This window comes from Atractosteus spatula, chromosome 7 (assembly GCF_055471065.1).
Source record: "Atractosteus spatula isolate fAtrSpa1 chromosome 7, fAtrSpa1.hap1, whole genome shotgun sequence".
In the NCBI taxonomy this organism is placed as follows: Eukaryota; Metazoa; Chordata; class Actinopteri; order Semionotiformes; family Lepisosteidae; genus Atractosteus; species Atractosteus spatula.
This window is the reverse complement of record NC_142712.1, coordinates 41,745,139-41,759,253: the sequence shown is the minus strand read 5'-3', so window position 1 is coordinate 41,759,253 and position 14,115 is coordinate 41,745,139. Positions and strand designations below refer to the sequence as shown.

At 39.7% G+C, this 14,115-nt stretch overlaps 1 protein-coding gene across 7 annotated transcripts in view; it reads left to right on the top strand.

Moving 5' to 3' along the window:
* The window catches only part of foxp4 (forkhead box P4), a 135,450-nt gene that overhangs the window by 35,582 nt on the left and 85,753 nt on the right, over window positions 1-14,115 (top strand). For 6 of the 7 annotated variants that reach the window (XM_088920944.1, XM_088920943.1, XM_088920942.1 and 3 more), the window contains exon 2: window positions 11,891-12,068. In XM_088920944.1, coding sequence (XP_088777070.1) covers window positions 11,901-12,068 — 168 coding nt within the window. In that variant the 5' untranslated portion in view covers window positions 11,891-11,900. Of the gene's footprint in view, window positions 1-11,445; window positions 11,500-11,890; window positions 12,069-14,115 lie in introns of those variants that run through there. The other variant, XM_088920941.1, reaches the window with a different exon arrangement.

Below are 14,115 nucleotides of genomic sequence, written 5' to 3'. Positions count from 1 at the left end.
ACATACTTTAACCTTGAAATCTCCCCTCGCAAATGCGGCAGAACGTTTTTCTTTTTTTTTCCTTCTTTTAAATGTTTGAGTGTTTGATAGTTTGAGGTCTATAGCAAAAACCGCTCGGGAATTAATGTCATTCATATGCCCTGCGGAAATTACTTTTGAAATGCATATAATCTAAAACATGCAAATGAGCCTGACTTTATGCACCCTGTTTAATATGAATTATCATTTTCTGAATACCTATTATTACTGCGTACATTTCTCCAATTATATTGTTCTTTTTTGTCACTCTCTCATACACATGTGCGTGCACAGACACACACACAAAACTTGGCTAGTGTATATATTTTTTCCTTCAAATTTACAGATGGTATTTTAATCGTGCGAATAAGAATGATAATTATAATGATATGAAGAACATCTTCCTGTTGTGAACAATTCAGAGATGTAATAGAGAAATAAGCAATCTGCTTTTTGATTTATACCTGAGCTCATGTTTTAATAGTAAATTAGATTTAGGACAAAAATGTGAATTTCTTACAGAGGGAATGAACTTTTTACTGACCAATGGTGCTACATTAATAGAATTAAGTTAAGAATTTCTCTCTCGGTAGGTTATAGATAGATTTATTTGGTAAAATAATTTTTCAGTTGGCACTTATTGTACCCTTTCTGACACTTAAATATTTTAATTTGATCATATCTAAGGAATACAACACTTTTTATTGTTTCAGACACCCTTCTTACTGGTCAGAAACTATGCCTATTACATAATTAATTTATGTACATTTTACTATAAATCAATTAATATTAGCATTTCTAAATTAGCAGTGATTCCTTCTGTGCGCACCCTGTGGACAGAAATTAGCACCTGCATCAGTTTTATGAAGATTTCTTTTTACGTAATAAAACAGGCATTTTTAAATGCATTTTTATAAGGTTTGGGTAATACTATAGAGAGTATTAATACTTAAAAAGACCTAAATGGAAATTTGCAGGACAGAAAAACTGAGTAACCAATGACCAAAATTCCAATAGCGTTTGTAACTGTCGAACAAATAAAGCCATTTTTTAATTCCTTCTTTCTTTTGAAGGTGCGGGGGGTGGGCTAAGGGAGCTGTGTAGGGCTGCGTTTTTCGAATAGTGCAAAAGCAATTACTCCAAGGAAGCGTTGGGCGAAGTTCAAAAGTACTAAAATTCAATTAATTTGAAAAGTGGACATGCTATCATTTTCTTCCGTGTCTCCTTTTCAAGTCGGCTTTGTTTTTTATTATAGAGTTATTAAATTTTATTTGATTAAAACCCGCTCTGATCCAATCAATTAATTAACTTGGAAAATGCAAAGTGTGCCAGACTTTGAAAGCAGATGTGGTATAAAACTATATCATGTCCACTTTGATTTTTTTTAAGTGCTTCAGCATTTTACTGAGTGTCGGATAACGACGTCCATTACATCACTTTTTTTTTTTTAAAGAAATCCATTTCTTTAACAAAAGGACAGCAGGCAGGCATTTCACAGAAGCCCTGTTGTGCAGAAAGGCAGGGTAGGGTACAGCTGCTGAAGTCTGTGTGTCCGTGCTGTAATACTGAACCTGCAAGCTGTGCAACTCTTGCCCACTACCCACTTCCCCCTGAACATGTCATATCCTTGCTACTTTTTCCTGTTTTCTTGACATTCCATAATAAGAGGCGTTAGATTTAACCACATTAATTTACTCTGTAGTGTAAGGTGCCCCACCTCCAGTTCCACAAGTCCTTTTTTCCTGTCAGCATTCTGATCTGTCGTAGCTGCTAGTGAGCAATGTGGACCAGGAAAGGAAATTTAGTATGGTTTAGGGGAACTGTGCATTTCACCAGAACTTTGTTCATTGACAAAATACAGGATTTTGAGATTTGAAAGAGAATCTACCTGGGTGTGGGAGTGGGGTTTTCCATCGAAGAAATAAACTTTTAGCTAAAGAGATCAAGTTTTGGTTTTTCCTCCTGAGTTTCAGGAAAACTTTTGTTGCAGTTTCCACAGGGTGTGCTTTTTTTGTTTCCCCAAAAAGCTAAGGAGCTTTATAAAAACAATTTTTAAAGACACAGAGCAGCGCTTAGTACTGAAATGTCGGAACGATTCTTCTTTTGCTGTTATACTCTCAGCTAGAATGTTTAGCGTTGAGAAGAAAGTACTGTTAGTATAGCACTCAGGTGCTGTTCCCTAGCTGCCTCCCCTCAAATGATAGCAGGCGAAATGTGGGTGTTCTGTGAAACATGTCTGTGTAAGGAAGGCTTCTGCTTTGTGTCAGGCGGTTTCTGACAGACATCGCTCGAACAGTGCGATGAGTCAGCAACAGTAATTCTGTACTGTTGGAATGGCCCCACCCAAGCCCTGCACTTGGCTTTGAAAGAGTTCACCTTCGTGGTGCTCTGTAAAGCACTGTACTGAAAAGGTCCTTTCTAAACTGTTCGTGCTGCCCTGCACAAGCCATAGTGTACCTTTGCATCTTAGCCTGGTGCGCATTCTAGGGTGCCTTTCTTTCTGTAGGGGGGCCATACGGCATTGCCCTTTTGAATCATGACAGGAACGTGTTCTCTCTCTTCTGTGGTCATGTAGTCTTTCTCCAGATCGTTGGACTGCGCCTCACCAACCCCTTACAGACCAAACCTGCACAGGCCTCTTGGCTGGGATTGACTTTTTACACCCCTGCCACTTTCTCACTGTCCTGGTTTCCAGGGCAGGGCTCTGGGTTTATTCTTTCATGTAATCCCAGCCTCTCATCGGTCAAAGTTTTATCTTGGCAAACGGGTGGTTTTGAAGGTCGTGTTCATAAAACCTGGTGCCAGAGCTGATCACTAATTGCCCCTCGCCATGATTGTTGGCTCTTGGAAGCGATAAAGCTCCACCTCTGTTCCGCGATGTTAAATACAATTTAGGTATTAGCTCTTTAGCTAGTCATAAGGGTGCCCTTGCCCTGTCATTACCCTCTTAAACCGTTTCAGGATATGAGGAATGGGATTATTCCTCTCAATGATCACGGGATAATATCCAGTGGTCGTTAACATGAGATCCATGTTATCTCCATCATATGAAACCTACTTGCAAGACAAAGGAAGTTTTTTTATGATGTGTGTCAGAAAATTAATATAGTCATATTTAAGTATACCCTTGTGCTGTTTAATTTTTTGTGCATGTACAGTACTCCACACTGTACAGTGCAGGTATAAGTCTTCTTGCTTTAGACCCCTATGACAGTGAAATTCAGTGAAGGAACACTAGAAACAGAGAACCTTGCTGTCTATAAGTAGAGTCTGCTCCTCTTTATTTTATCGGTCAATGAAAGAGACCCTTTTTAGAATGTTACAAACAAGTTTGTTATTAAAGAAAATATTAGGACAGTATTAAGCAGACAAATTAAAACATTTAGTCATTTCTAAATGAGGTTAATGCAGAGCTTGCGTGGTTTCTGAATTGTTTGTGGGGACTGCTGCCTGTTTGATCGCTGCACGCCTCATGTGCAGGAATCTCCAGTGACTTAAATCATACCAGCTTTTAGAAGGTAGCTGGAAAATCACTTAAAGAAAAAAAACATCAAGGGTGAACTTACGCCCTCAAGCACATTGCTGTCCAGGAGAGATTTTGGTGCTTGGAAAAACCTGTTTACCTGAAAGAAATGTCTTTATGGACGGAGTAAACAGGACTTTGACTTCTATAGCATGAAAACAGACTGACATGAAGTAGAGCTGGGCTGCTCGGTGCATGTGGGAAGAAGAGTTTTTCATTTTATTTTGATTTATAAGCCCCTTAATTGTTTAATTTTATCTTTATTTACCTTCATAAAATTAAATGGAAATTTGGTTGCAATAATAAAGTGCTTTAGCTGGAATACTTGAGTGGGCATGTTAGAAAATGTATTTCAGAGGAAGAGGGATGTGTAATATTTTCTTCCGATTTGTGAAAATGAAACTAAGGCCATTCTTCAGTCCAGAACCCCTTGTGTACAGCATTGCTTGTGAGTGCAGAGAGAGGGGACGCGTGGTTTGACTTTTGGATGCGATTTCCGATGTGTCAGAGGTGCTGTTAAATGTGTATACTAATGGGACTGCAGTGCTGTGCCCTCTGGTGTAAGGCGATGAAGGCAGAGGAGTCAGTCCCTTAGGGTGCTAGTTGGGGTGAGCGTTCAGCTTTGCTCAGAGGGTGTAGAAGTTGGTGGCCATGAGTGGGGAGTGCATGCCTCTAATTCTTAAGGACCACAGGGTCCTCAGGTCTTCATTCCTTTCACCCTTCTGCTTCCCAAACTGAATTAGTAATTGGTTTAATTGGACAACGGTCAACCCTTTCAAAGGTCTTCAGCTGCTGGAGATTTAAAAAAAAACCCTATAAACCTATTGCATTGTGCCCTTGAGGGACTGCAGTGGTATAACTCTGCTATAAGTGAATCTCAGACTTGGAATCAAAGGCCAGCACAGTTTAGCCTCGGCTGAGCACAGTTTGGCAGGACTTGCCTGATAGGCAAGGGCACAGAACTGGAACTCGGAAGGCCGGTTAACTCAGAGTGGTTACGCGTCATGACATCTGTTTGCCTAGTATTGTCTTAACGTTGTCTCTAATATCTTGAAAATATCCGCTGTATCCTAGAATCTCAGGCTACCAAAGGGTGATTATGAATGAAATATTCCTGAGCGTTTGCTTTGTGTGAAGCAGTTCTGAAATCCCTTGTTATACAAGATACTTTTTTTCACATGGGTTTGTAAATTGAATGGGAGCCAACAATGCAAGTAACCAGACTCTTGATAATACGCTTTGAACTGAAGAAGTGATTAGAAGTTATTGCTTAAGCTACCTAACCAATAATAAATCTCAGCTGCATCTGCTGGAAGGGGTCCAGGAAATCATGCAAGAAGTTAGCATGAACTGGTTCCGAAGCCTTCGGCTGAGTTTGAGGAAACTGGTGGCTGTAGAAAAGAGTTTCCGCAGTGTACAGTATATGTACACTATAATGGGGCCCGTCATTTTTCCATGTGCGTCATACTCAACGTAGGGATGCTCACATGGGAAAAAGGTAAATCCCTTTATTAGCAATTGGAAAGAAGTCTCTCATCATGTACTTTAAACCTTTAACCTGCTGAAAAGAACACACGTGAGGCTGGGGTGCAGAGTCCTGAGTGCACAGTGAATACTGAAAGGGAGGCATTATAGCTGAGATCAGTGCCCATAAACATGGGACACCTGGATGCCTTGCACAGTCCTCCAACAGGGGGACATTCCTGTGAGCACATGGCCCCAGTGGGGGGGAGGCTGGGCTTGGAACTGGTGGGTGTACGTTATTGTGGGGCAAAAAAGGCTATGTTAAAAATGGAGGTAGACTCCCAGGAGTGGAGAGATTCTCTGACCTTTCTTCCTGTTTTGTTTTTCATGGCTGATTTCCTCCCAGATTCTGTCGTGTAGCAGAAAAACCCACCCCTACCAACAGAAAAAATTGGAAAAGGTGCTTTTGAAATGCTTTAAAACCATGAATTGTGCTCACTGATGCTGACACAGTCATGGAGAGGTGCCCCTTTTCTCCACCCACACCAGTACTGTTCCTAACCTTCCAACCCCCCCCCGTCTGTACCTGTCCCCCTGCCTTCACCCTCTTTCCACACATCCTTGAAACAATACGCCGCATCCTTCCAGAGAGCACATGGGCAGCACTGGTGATTGACACAGAACTTTTTAGTTCTTCTTTTTCTGATTAGTTTCAATGGTTGACTTTTTAAAAAGAGCCGTTCCCTTTTCTGTTTGTGTTGATCATCCAAGGCTTTAGGAATGGCTTTTTTACTGTCCACACACTGGACATTACAGATCATTAGTAATCAAATAAATTTAAAAATTTGAAATTAAAAAAAAAAGACTGGCTTTTTTCAGAATACTTGTATTTAAATGTCTTTCTCCGATAGCTTTCACGCAGTACAGACAAAAAAGATTTAATTGTATTACAGTTGCTACCAGTGGAGATCACGCAAGATTTTTCAAAATGGTGCACAATTAGAATGATTGTGGTATCATCACTGAAGCATCTTGCCACCAGACATTATGTAACGCAGTTACATAACTAATGTCTTCATGGATAGTTTTTTAGTATTGTATTATTTCACAATTGCATACCAACAGGATGTAAAGGAAAATGATAAAGCACCAGCTAAGAAAGCTTTTCACTGGTAGGGTACAGAAGGCCAGTGGAGTGTATTGGGCATTGTTGTATCATTCGAGCTTCAAATTTACAGCCGTTTTACTTGTCTCTTGGTGTTTTTACTATTTGCCCAGTGTCCTCTTTGACTAAATAAAGGCTTCTGTAACATGTATGCAAATCTTGCCACTGATAAACTGGTTCGCACGACAAGGAGCTGATACTGTTTTAATAGCCTGGGGCTAGCACTGATATGCATTGGCACCATCTCAGCTGTCTCTTCCAATCACGTTATTTCGTTTTCTGGGCTTCTATTATTAATAAGAACGTGCTTTTGAGCTGACGCAAGGCTGAAACTGGCTCTGGGAGTTGTTTCAATATTCCCCCAGAAAGCTTAACATGATAAAGGGCTATTAACATGGTGAATTGCTTTTTACATTTGAACAAAACAGGAGAAATGGAGGCTGCAGTTTCTTGACTGTGATGATTTTCTGTTTGTACTGGAAAAGACTAAAACAATAACATGAAATAAATGTGGAAAATTCCTTTAAATTTTAGTAAATGTCAGAATTTCTTTTGGTTGTAAAACAAAGGCAGAGAGACTAAGAAGTAGGGTGTGATTTTCATAAACATGCTGGGAAGCTGTTGCAATTTTGTATTTTTGAAGTGTTTTCAGAAACAGTTGGTAACTTTGCAGCCCCATGGCTTAAAGTCCATATTTTCATTTCTTAAACACCACAATGTGAACTGCTGGAAATATTGAACTGCTAAACTGAGTTCTAGGTGTAGACTATGGTGTTCTGGAAAACCCTCTTTCCACAGCAAAAGTCCAAAACAATCCATGTGCAGTCTATGCTACTGCAAGGGATTTCTCTTTACATCAACATGTGCAATGAGAAAAGCGTTTTTAAGGGAGGATGCAGAATTTGCCAAAATTGTCAGTTTACTTTTGTAAGGGAGTTGGGTGGAAGTGAGGTTTAGGTTTAGATCAGTCTTGAATACTTCTTCTTTATTCCTCCACATTGGACGGATGGTTCAGGCAGTGAGGGCTCAGAGCAGAAGCCCAGCTCAGGGCTTGTTGTTGGGACTGGAGATAGTGGACTAAATAGACAGGCAAACCAAGAAGTTGTTGACAGACTGACTGCATATGGACCCTGACAGACAAGGATTCCGTCTGGAGTCTGTGACCCCACATATCATGTCTGTCTTTAGTCATGTCTGTTGACTAAAACATTAAGCAGTTAAGTGGTTACTTTACTTTGTGCTGATTCTTCACCCCTAACCTTACTTATGTTCTTTGTGATTGTGCTGTTTTCCCTTTGCTTCAGCACAGCCTTTCCAGGTGCAGAGCTAGGGGTTAATGGGTGTGTTGTTCTATATGGAAAATATGTAAAAGGTATTTATGGATAGGCTTGTTTTCATTGTAAAGAAACAAGTAATAGGTTTATTCCATGCTGAAAAAAAGAAGAAAGAGAACACAACGTTTCGGCCATGGAGCCTTCTTCAGGTGTCAATAATACACCTGAAGAAGGCTCCACGGCCGAAACATTGTGTTCTCTTTCTTCTTTTTTTCAGCATGGAATAAACCTATTACTTGTTCCTTTGCAGCCTACGCATGCTGACGCAGCTACCCTCCTTGTTTTTATTGTAGCCTTTTTATTGTACTGAAGAATGGAAGTCAACAGGTAGTTAAATAGGTTAGTCAGTCTGGTACTGGAAACTTGCCTGGAAATGTGTGGTTCTTGATAAGCATGATATTATGAAAGAGAAATGCAGATGCACATATTACTTTATTTTCTTATTAATTATTGTATTATTGTCTTTATGCTTGTTCTTTTCAACTTCTTTCATGTATAGGTCTCTTAAAGCAGAAACAACAATGAAAAGACAACTTCTTGAAATTATTTATTACACAAGCCTCCCTCCAGGCATGCTAAGCTGAACTTGATCTCTGTATGAATATTCCCCACAACCCTTGGAGCAAAACATCTGCCCCACCTGTTGCAGAGAAAGCAGTAATTTACATAACACCATGCCACACCCTCTCAGGCCACAGTCAGAGGTCTACCTGGCACAGCAAAACCACTTCCACCATGCTCCTTCTAAGGCCACACTCATCCTCACTTTGAATACTGCATTCATGGCAATATTAGGCTCTGAATTATCTGCAAAAAAATGAAAAGCTCTCATTTTTTGTCATGCTGGTGCAAAGGAAAACAGACATTCAACAATTTCTCTTCTCTGGGAAATGGTTTTTTTGTTTTTATTTTATGTTTAACCTAACATCTCTCCTCAACTAAAACAATGTTAAATTTGTCTATTAAAATACAGTTGGGACCAAATTAAGTAAACCAGTTTAACCCTCCTTGGCCAGTTTTAGACATCAGTTCTGCTTGATGGTGCCTTTGTTTGACATAGGCTTCTTTGTTTTCTCCAAACCTGGGGTCAGTGCCTGGGTTTGTCTCTTACGAAGGCTACAATATTGGGAATTCTCTATCAAATGATTTGCTGGAACTCTGGAAGAAACAAGAACTGCTTGTCTAGGATAAGGCATGTGTGCCACTAGTTTCTGAAATGTTTACAGCCCAGTCTATTGACATTGTTCTTGCAACATGGCCTTCAGTCAAGTTTGAGCCTAGGGTAATGCAGTGTGATTGATTGATTTGATGAATAAGAATGAGATCTGGGGATTTTCTTGGCCAGAAAGATGTTGTCTGTCTAGTGCTCTTCAAGTAAACTTCATTGTCCTGCCGGTGAGAGAGCCCATTTGTGTGATGTGGAGTCTTTTGACATTTTGGCAAGTTAGTGTGCAAGACGTGCACATTACCAAGACTTGGCCTAGGCCTTTGTCTTTAAACACAGAAAAATAGGCTGACTTGATAACTGTAGTTGAATTCAACAAAGTGATTTAGAGAGATTGAAAAAACAGTATATCAACATACTTAACAAAAACCTGATGATGTAACAGTAGAAGAGTCCTGCATACGGTCAACATCTTTGTCTAAATCAGAGCCTTTCACCTGCTCTTCCAAACCTGGTGCTCTATTTGGCATGCTAAACTGGCACAAGTGAACAAAGACTCTTTCAGGGCAGTCAGATTATGTAGTAGCAGTGTGCTGTTCTGGTCTTATCGAATTTCAGCAATGACAACCACAGCTCAAGTGTAGAAAATAGATTGAGGCTACTTGTGTTGCAAAAAATTTCTTCTTGGGCAATTCCACTAACCTTGTCTTTCACTGCATGTGTAAAAATGACAGTGCCGATCAAATTCTTATACCATAGGCGTTAAATTAGTTCTCGAAGTCAAGACATGTTCAGCCCTATGCATCTTTCTTACCAATTAAAATAGCAAAACATTCTTTGATTTCCCGTGCTGCTTAAATATGTGTGATTTTGTTCAAAGGTGAAGAATCCCCTAGAGAGTGAAAAACACTCTTGTGTGTATTGTTTGAGGTCGGAGTTCAACTAGAAGGTGTTTTAGAGCATGGCAAGATGGGACAAGTCTTGAACGGGTAATGTCACAACCTGCCAGGAGGAGCTCTGTGTTTCTGCTCTTCTTGCTACTTTTTCTTACAGGTAAAGATTATTAAGAGGAATTGCCAGTCAGACGAGAGAGGTGCAGAGTAGCGAAAGAAAACTTGCAACTGGGAGTTTTGAGTAAACAATCAGAAGATTGAAGAGAAGGCAATAAAAAAGTGGCAGGACATAAATGCTGATGCCGGAAGATGAAACTGAAAGAAAAGAAAGGATAGTAGTGTGAGGAGAGGTGGAAGGAAACATATTTCACAGGTGGTTCAGTTTAGTGCATTACCGTAATTTTCAGGCTTCTCCTTTTATTTAGTTGTGATTGTTTCCTGTCATTCCTGCTATTTGCCCCTAAAACAATCCCCATCCTGTCTGTTCGCAAGCAGTGGTCTTCTCCGATGGGCAAAAAAACATGAAATCTGTGTGTATGGTTCAATCTAATTGAAACCAGTGATTATTCATTATTCTCAAGGTTTAGATATGCTGCTGAATTCTGAAGTCAAAGGGATTTTAAAACTCTGTGAATCATCATGAACCATCTTGTGCTGTAAGTGTTTAAATGTTGAAACGGTTGGGGGTAAAATAACAAGGTACAAGTACTTGCAGCCTCAGCCCCTTTTCAAACACTTAGGACACACTGTACAAATGCATTTTTGTTGTGGAAGAACCTTATTTCATATTCCTTCGGCACCTCATGTGTCAGTCCTGTGTTGTAATTGAAGTGCTTTTATACTTCAACCCAGGCAAGATATCCATCTGAGTAAGGGTCAGGTTGAAAGTTGAAAGGGCAATAGGGCAGTCTTGAAAAGTTCATATGTAGAAAAAACACAAAGTGATACTTTTCCTCTGCGAACAAAGAAGCTGAGCTGTGTGTTTTTACTGAAGACAAATCACACTGCCCCTGTATGGTCATACGTTGTGTGTACTGTAGCATTCTTTGTCAGTGATAGCTTTGTTTTTCCAATGCTTAAAACTGCAGCAAATTATTTTGAGCTTAATTGTAGCAAGTGCCATATTTTGTAAAGCCTGCATGACTGATTAGATCAAAGAAATTATGGCCAGCCAACAAAACTACCTCAAAAAATATTTTCTTTGTCCAGTTAGTGCTCTTAAGGGCGGTATTCCTCCACTGTAGAATGCCTGACCTTTAAAGCCAGCATGCATTGTAGCGCATCCCCAGTTTCCTGTCTCAAAATGAAGAAACCGACGATCTTTTGAAGCGAGAGGTGTTTGTTTAGCCGTGCTCTGAGGGGCTAAGCTACTGCTGCTTTGTTTTTCTTATTTCCCAGAAGGCAGTTGGTGATGGGTTTTTTACATTCCGTTTGCCTGTGCCGCGGTGATGGTAGTGAGATGCAAACTTTCTTTTAAACTGGAAAAGGAAAAAATGCAAAAAAACCAGTAGTCATTATTTGGAATTTGCAATTTGCTTACTGAAGATTCTAGCTTTTCATATTTAGCTGTTCATTCTCCCACGCTGCCAGTCTGTTCTTGGCGCCCGTCAGTACATCTTCGTGTAATTGAATGGCATTTTCAAAACAAGAGCGAGGAAAACTTCTGTTTTGGTTGCAGTTGCCTTTTCTAATTAGTTTCCCTATACTTACTGCAATACACCAACCTCACTTACAAAGTGAACTGCGTACAGCAAAAGAAAGAAGATCAAAACTCAAAAGAATTACCTTGGAAAAAAAATCTTTCCTTTTTTCCCATCATACAATACTCTTTGAGCTCTGCATCATGCCCCCTGCATTTCCAGATTCCATACAGTGTGCCTCTGTGCGCTCCTAGCTTAACTAGTGCTTGCCTTTTGCTGCTGTTCTGCTATTTAGAGGTAGGGCTTGTTTCGATGCCTGATTGCTATTTTTAGTGTCTCTTTTAAAGGGCTCAAATGTTAATGAGGATTTATTTGAGTTGGGACATTTGTAAGTTTTCTTTGTTGAGTTTTTCAAAAAAAGCTGAACGCAACTGTCCTTGATTTTGAAGCCTGATGCTGTGAGGAGTTGGGTGTGGGTCCTGGGTCTGAGGTGTGTGAGTGTGAAGAGAATTTCTGTTCTAAATTATCCTGAGGGAAGCTTATGTAGGAGACATTTCAATGATAAGAGCTGTTTTTTCAAAGATTTGCATGTGCCTGTAAGAACCTCTGAACAGCTTTTGAAGCAGGACTATGTTTATTACTGGTCATTACTAACCTTTTTTTTCCTTCTTTGTGCGTCTCTCACTAGGTGACACGTGATGATGGTAGAATCAGCAACTGAGACCATTCGAACAACCCCCTCCAATCAAAATGGAGTCAGCAGCCTGAACAGCCAATCGGACAGTGGAGGGAGAGAGGGCGGTTCCAACGGTGACACCAATGGCGAAGTGAGCCCTGTGGATTTACTGCACCTCCAGCAGCAACAGGTAAGAATGTACCCATTGACCCCCTACATGGGGGTGTGTGTGTGTGTCTGGTTTGTCCCAGCTGCATTGTAAAGTCACTAAAGAACCCAAGTTGTGCAAAGGGTGGTTGGCCATGTCAGACATAAGTGTTGTGAAAAAAGATATAGCAGTGAAATGTTGTACAGAGGGATCAAAGTGAGACACATTTCCTTGAATAATGACTATACGCACTACCGTGCCGACTGTTTAATACGCAGAGAATGTACTATGCCAGAGGTGAACACCAGTGAGGTTGATGTCCTTTTTTGTGAGCTTTTACTGTCCAGGGAGAATGTGTGTCTCACTGTTTTTTTACATTCCAAAAATCAGTTTTTCCAGAGCCAGAAATATTTACAACTTTTAATGCATTTATGACTTTACTGTAGACAGAGGATGTCAATATATACTGTATTTCTGTGGTAGGATATGCAAATATATGAAAAAGTATGTTTATATTTAATCTGAATTCATTTCACAAGCAGATTCTCTTCCACGCACGCTGTATGGGTAGTACGTGCTGCTTAGCTGTTATTAGGTTGTGGACACTCTAATTTTCATGCCATGGCTTTTGTGAATATGTACTGTCTGCTCAACATTGTGAATCTTCTGCCCTCTGCCCTCTGGATGTTCTCATTTCCTAGATTTTCTTATCTTAAAATCACATTTAGTTTGTTTGTGGTAGAAAAAACAGTTCTTGAGGGAAGTCCACCTTTTAAGATCCTCACCACGATCGAATCGAGACTTGCCTCATAGTGTCTCAAAAGGTAAACAAGGCTGCAGATACACAACAAACCTTTAAATTAGATTTCTAGTTCACAGCATGTATCAGATTTTTAACACTGTTGTCTGTACACAGACATACAAGCAAACTGTGTCACATAAGCCCCTATTTAAAATGGATGAATCGGACGAAACCTGGGAAATGAGAATGCAACTTTTATAAATGTTTTTGTTTACTACCAGGTGTTGAGTTACTTTAAAATGATATTGATTATAGATTACAGTTCCTGACATTGTGCCAGATTGTCGTCTCAATCAGAAAAACAATTGGCTGATGTTTCTGATCAGGATTGAAAAGATAATCCTAATGACAATTTGGACAAGGCGTAGTGGATATCTTTCAACTGTCTACCTTTTTGTATGTACAGTCGCATTCAAGATAAACTAGTTTTTGATGACTTTTTTAACTTTGGAATATAAAATCAGGGAAATGTCATTAAAACATTTATAATTATCTTAGACTAATTCCATCTTAATTCCTGAGGGGTTAGGTCACTGCCGTGGCACAGTCAGATGAATGTCATTATTGCTCTCAGAATATTTTTTGCAGCAGTCTGTTTTAAAACTTGTCTGGCATTGTTTGATGGAAATAAAATTACATTTGGTCACATGTGGAATAACGTTTAATTTAGCAGCCCATGTGTATTCTTTAACCAGGTCAGAGCAAGAATGAAAAATGAAAATGAGTTTGCAGGTTTGGGTGCTGCCCAGCATAGATCCGAATGCAGAGGCTGTATTGGTGGTAAAAAATTAAAACCATTTGGTGCTGACAGATTTATGAATGGGTAGTTAGTTTCTTCTGTGTGGTTCATGATTGAAATCTGAATGAGAAATGTAGATATTACCAAAATCAGTTTATCAGTAATCCAATGATACTTATAAAACCTAAGAATTACAGCGATACATTATTTTTTGGATTGTTCACATGTGAAATGGGATTTTCAATCAATAGTTTCCAGTTCTGTGCTGCCTGAGAATGAGTCTGGATGTTCCTAAGAGATTTTCTTCTGTGCCACATGGCCTGTCTCATATTCATGTGTCATGCCTTTTAAAATAGTGGTCAAATCTTTGTATTGTTCTATCAAAGCTGACTAGCTAGAAGGTAAGAATGGGTGACCTTCGTTGATATTCAGTCCTTCTGGCTCAACATGCAAACTGCAGGTACAGGCATGATTTCTGGAATGGTCATTCCAAGTGAAGGATTTAAAAAAAAGGCAGCAGGCTTGATGACTACACTTGATCACCTGTT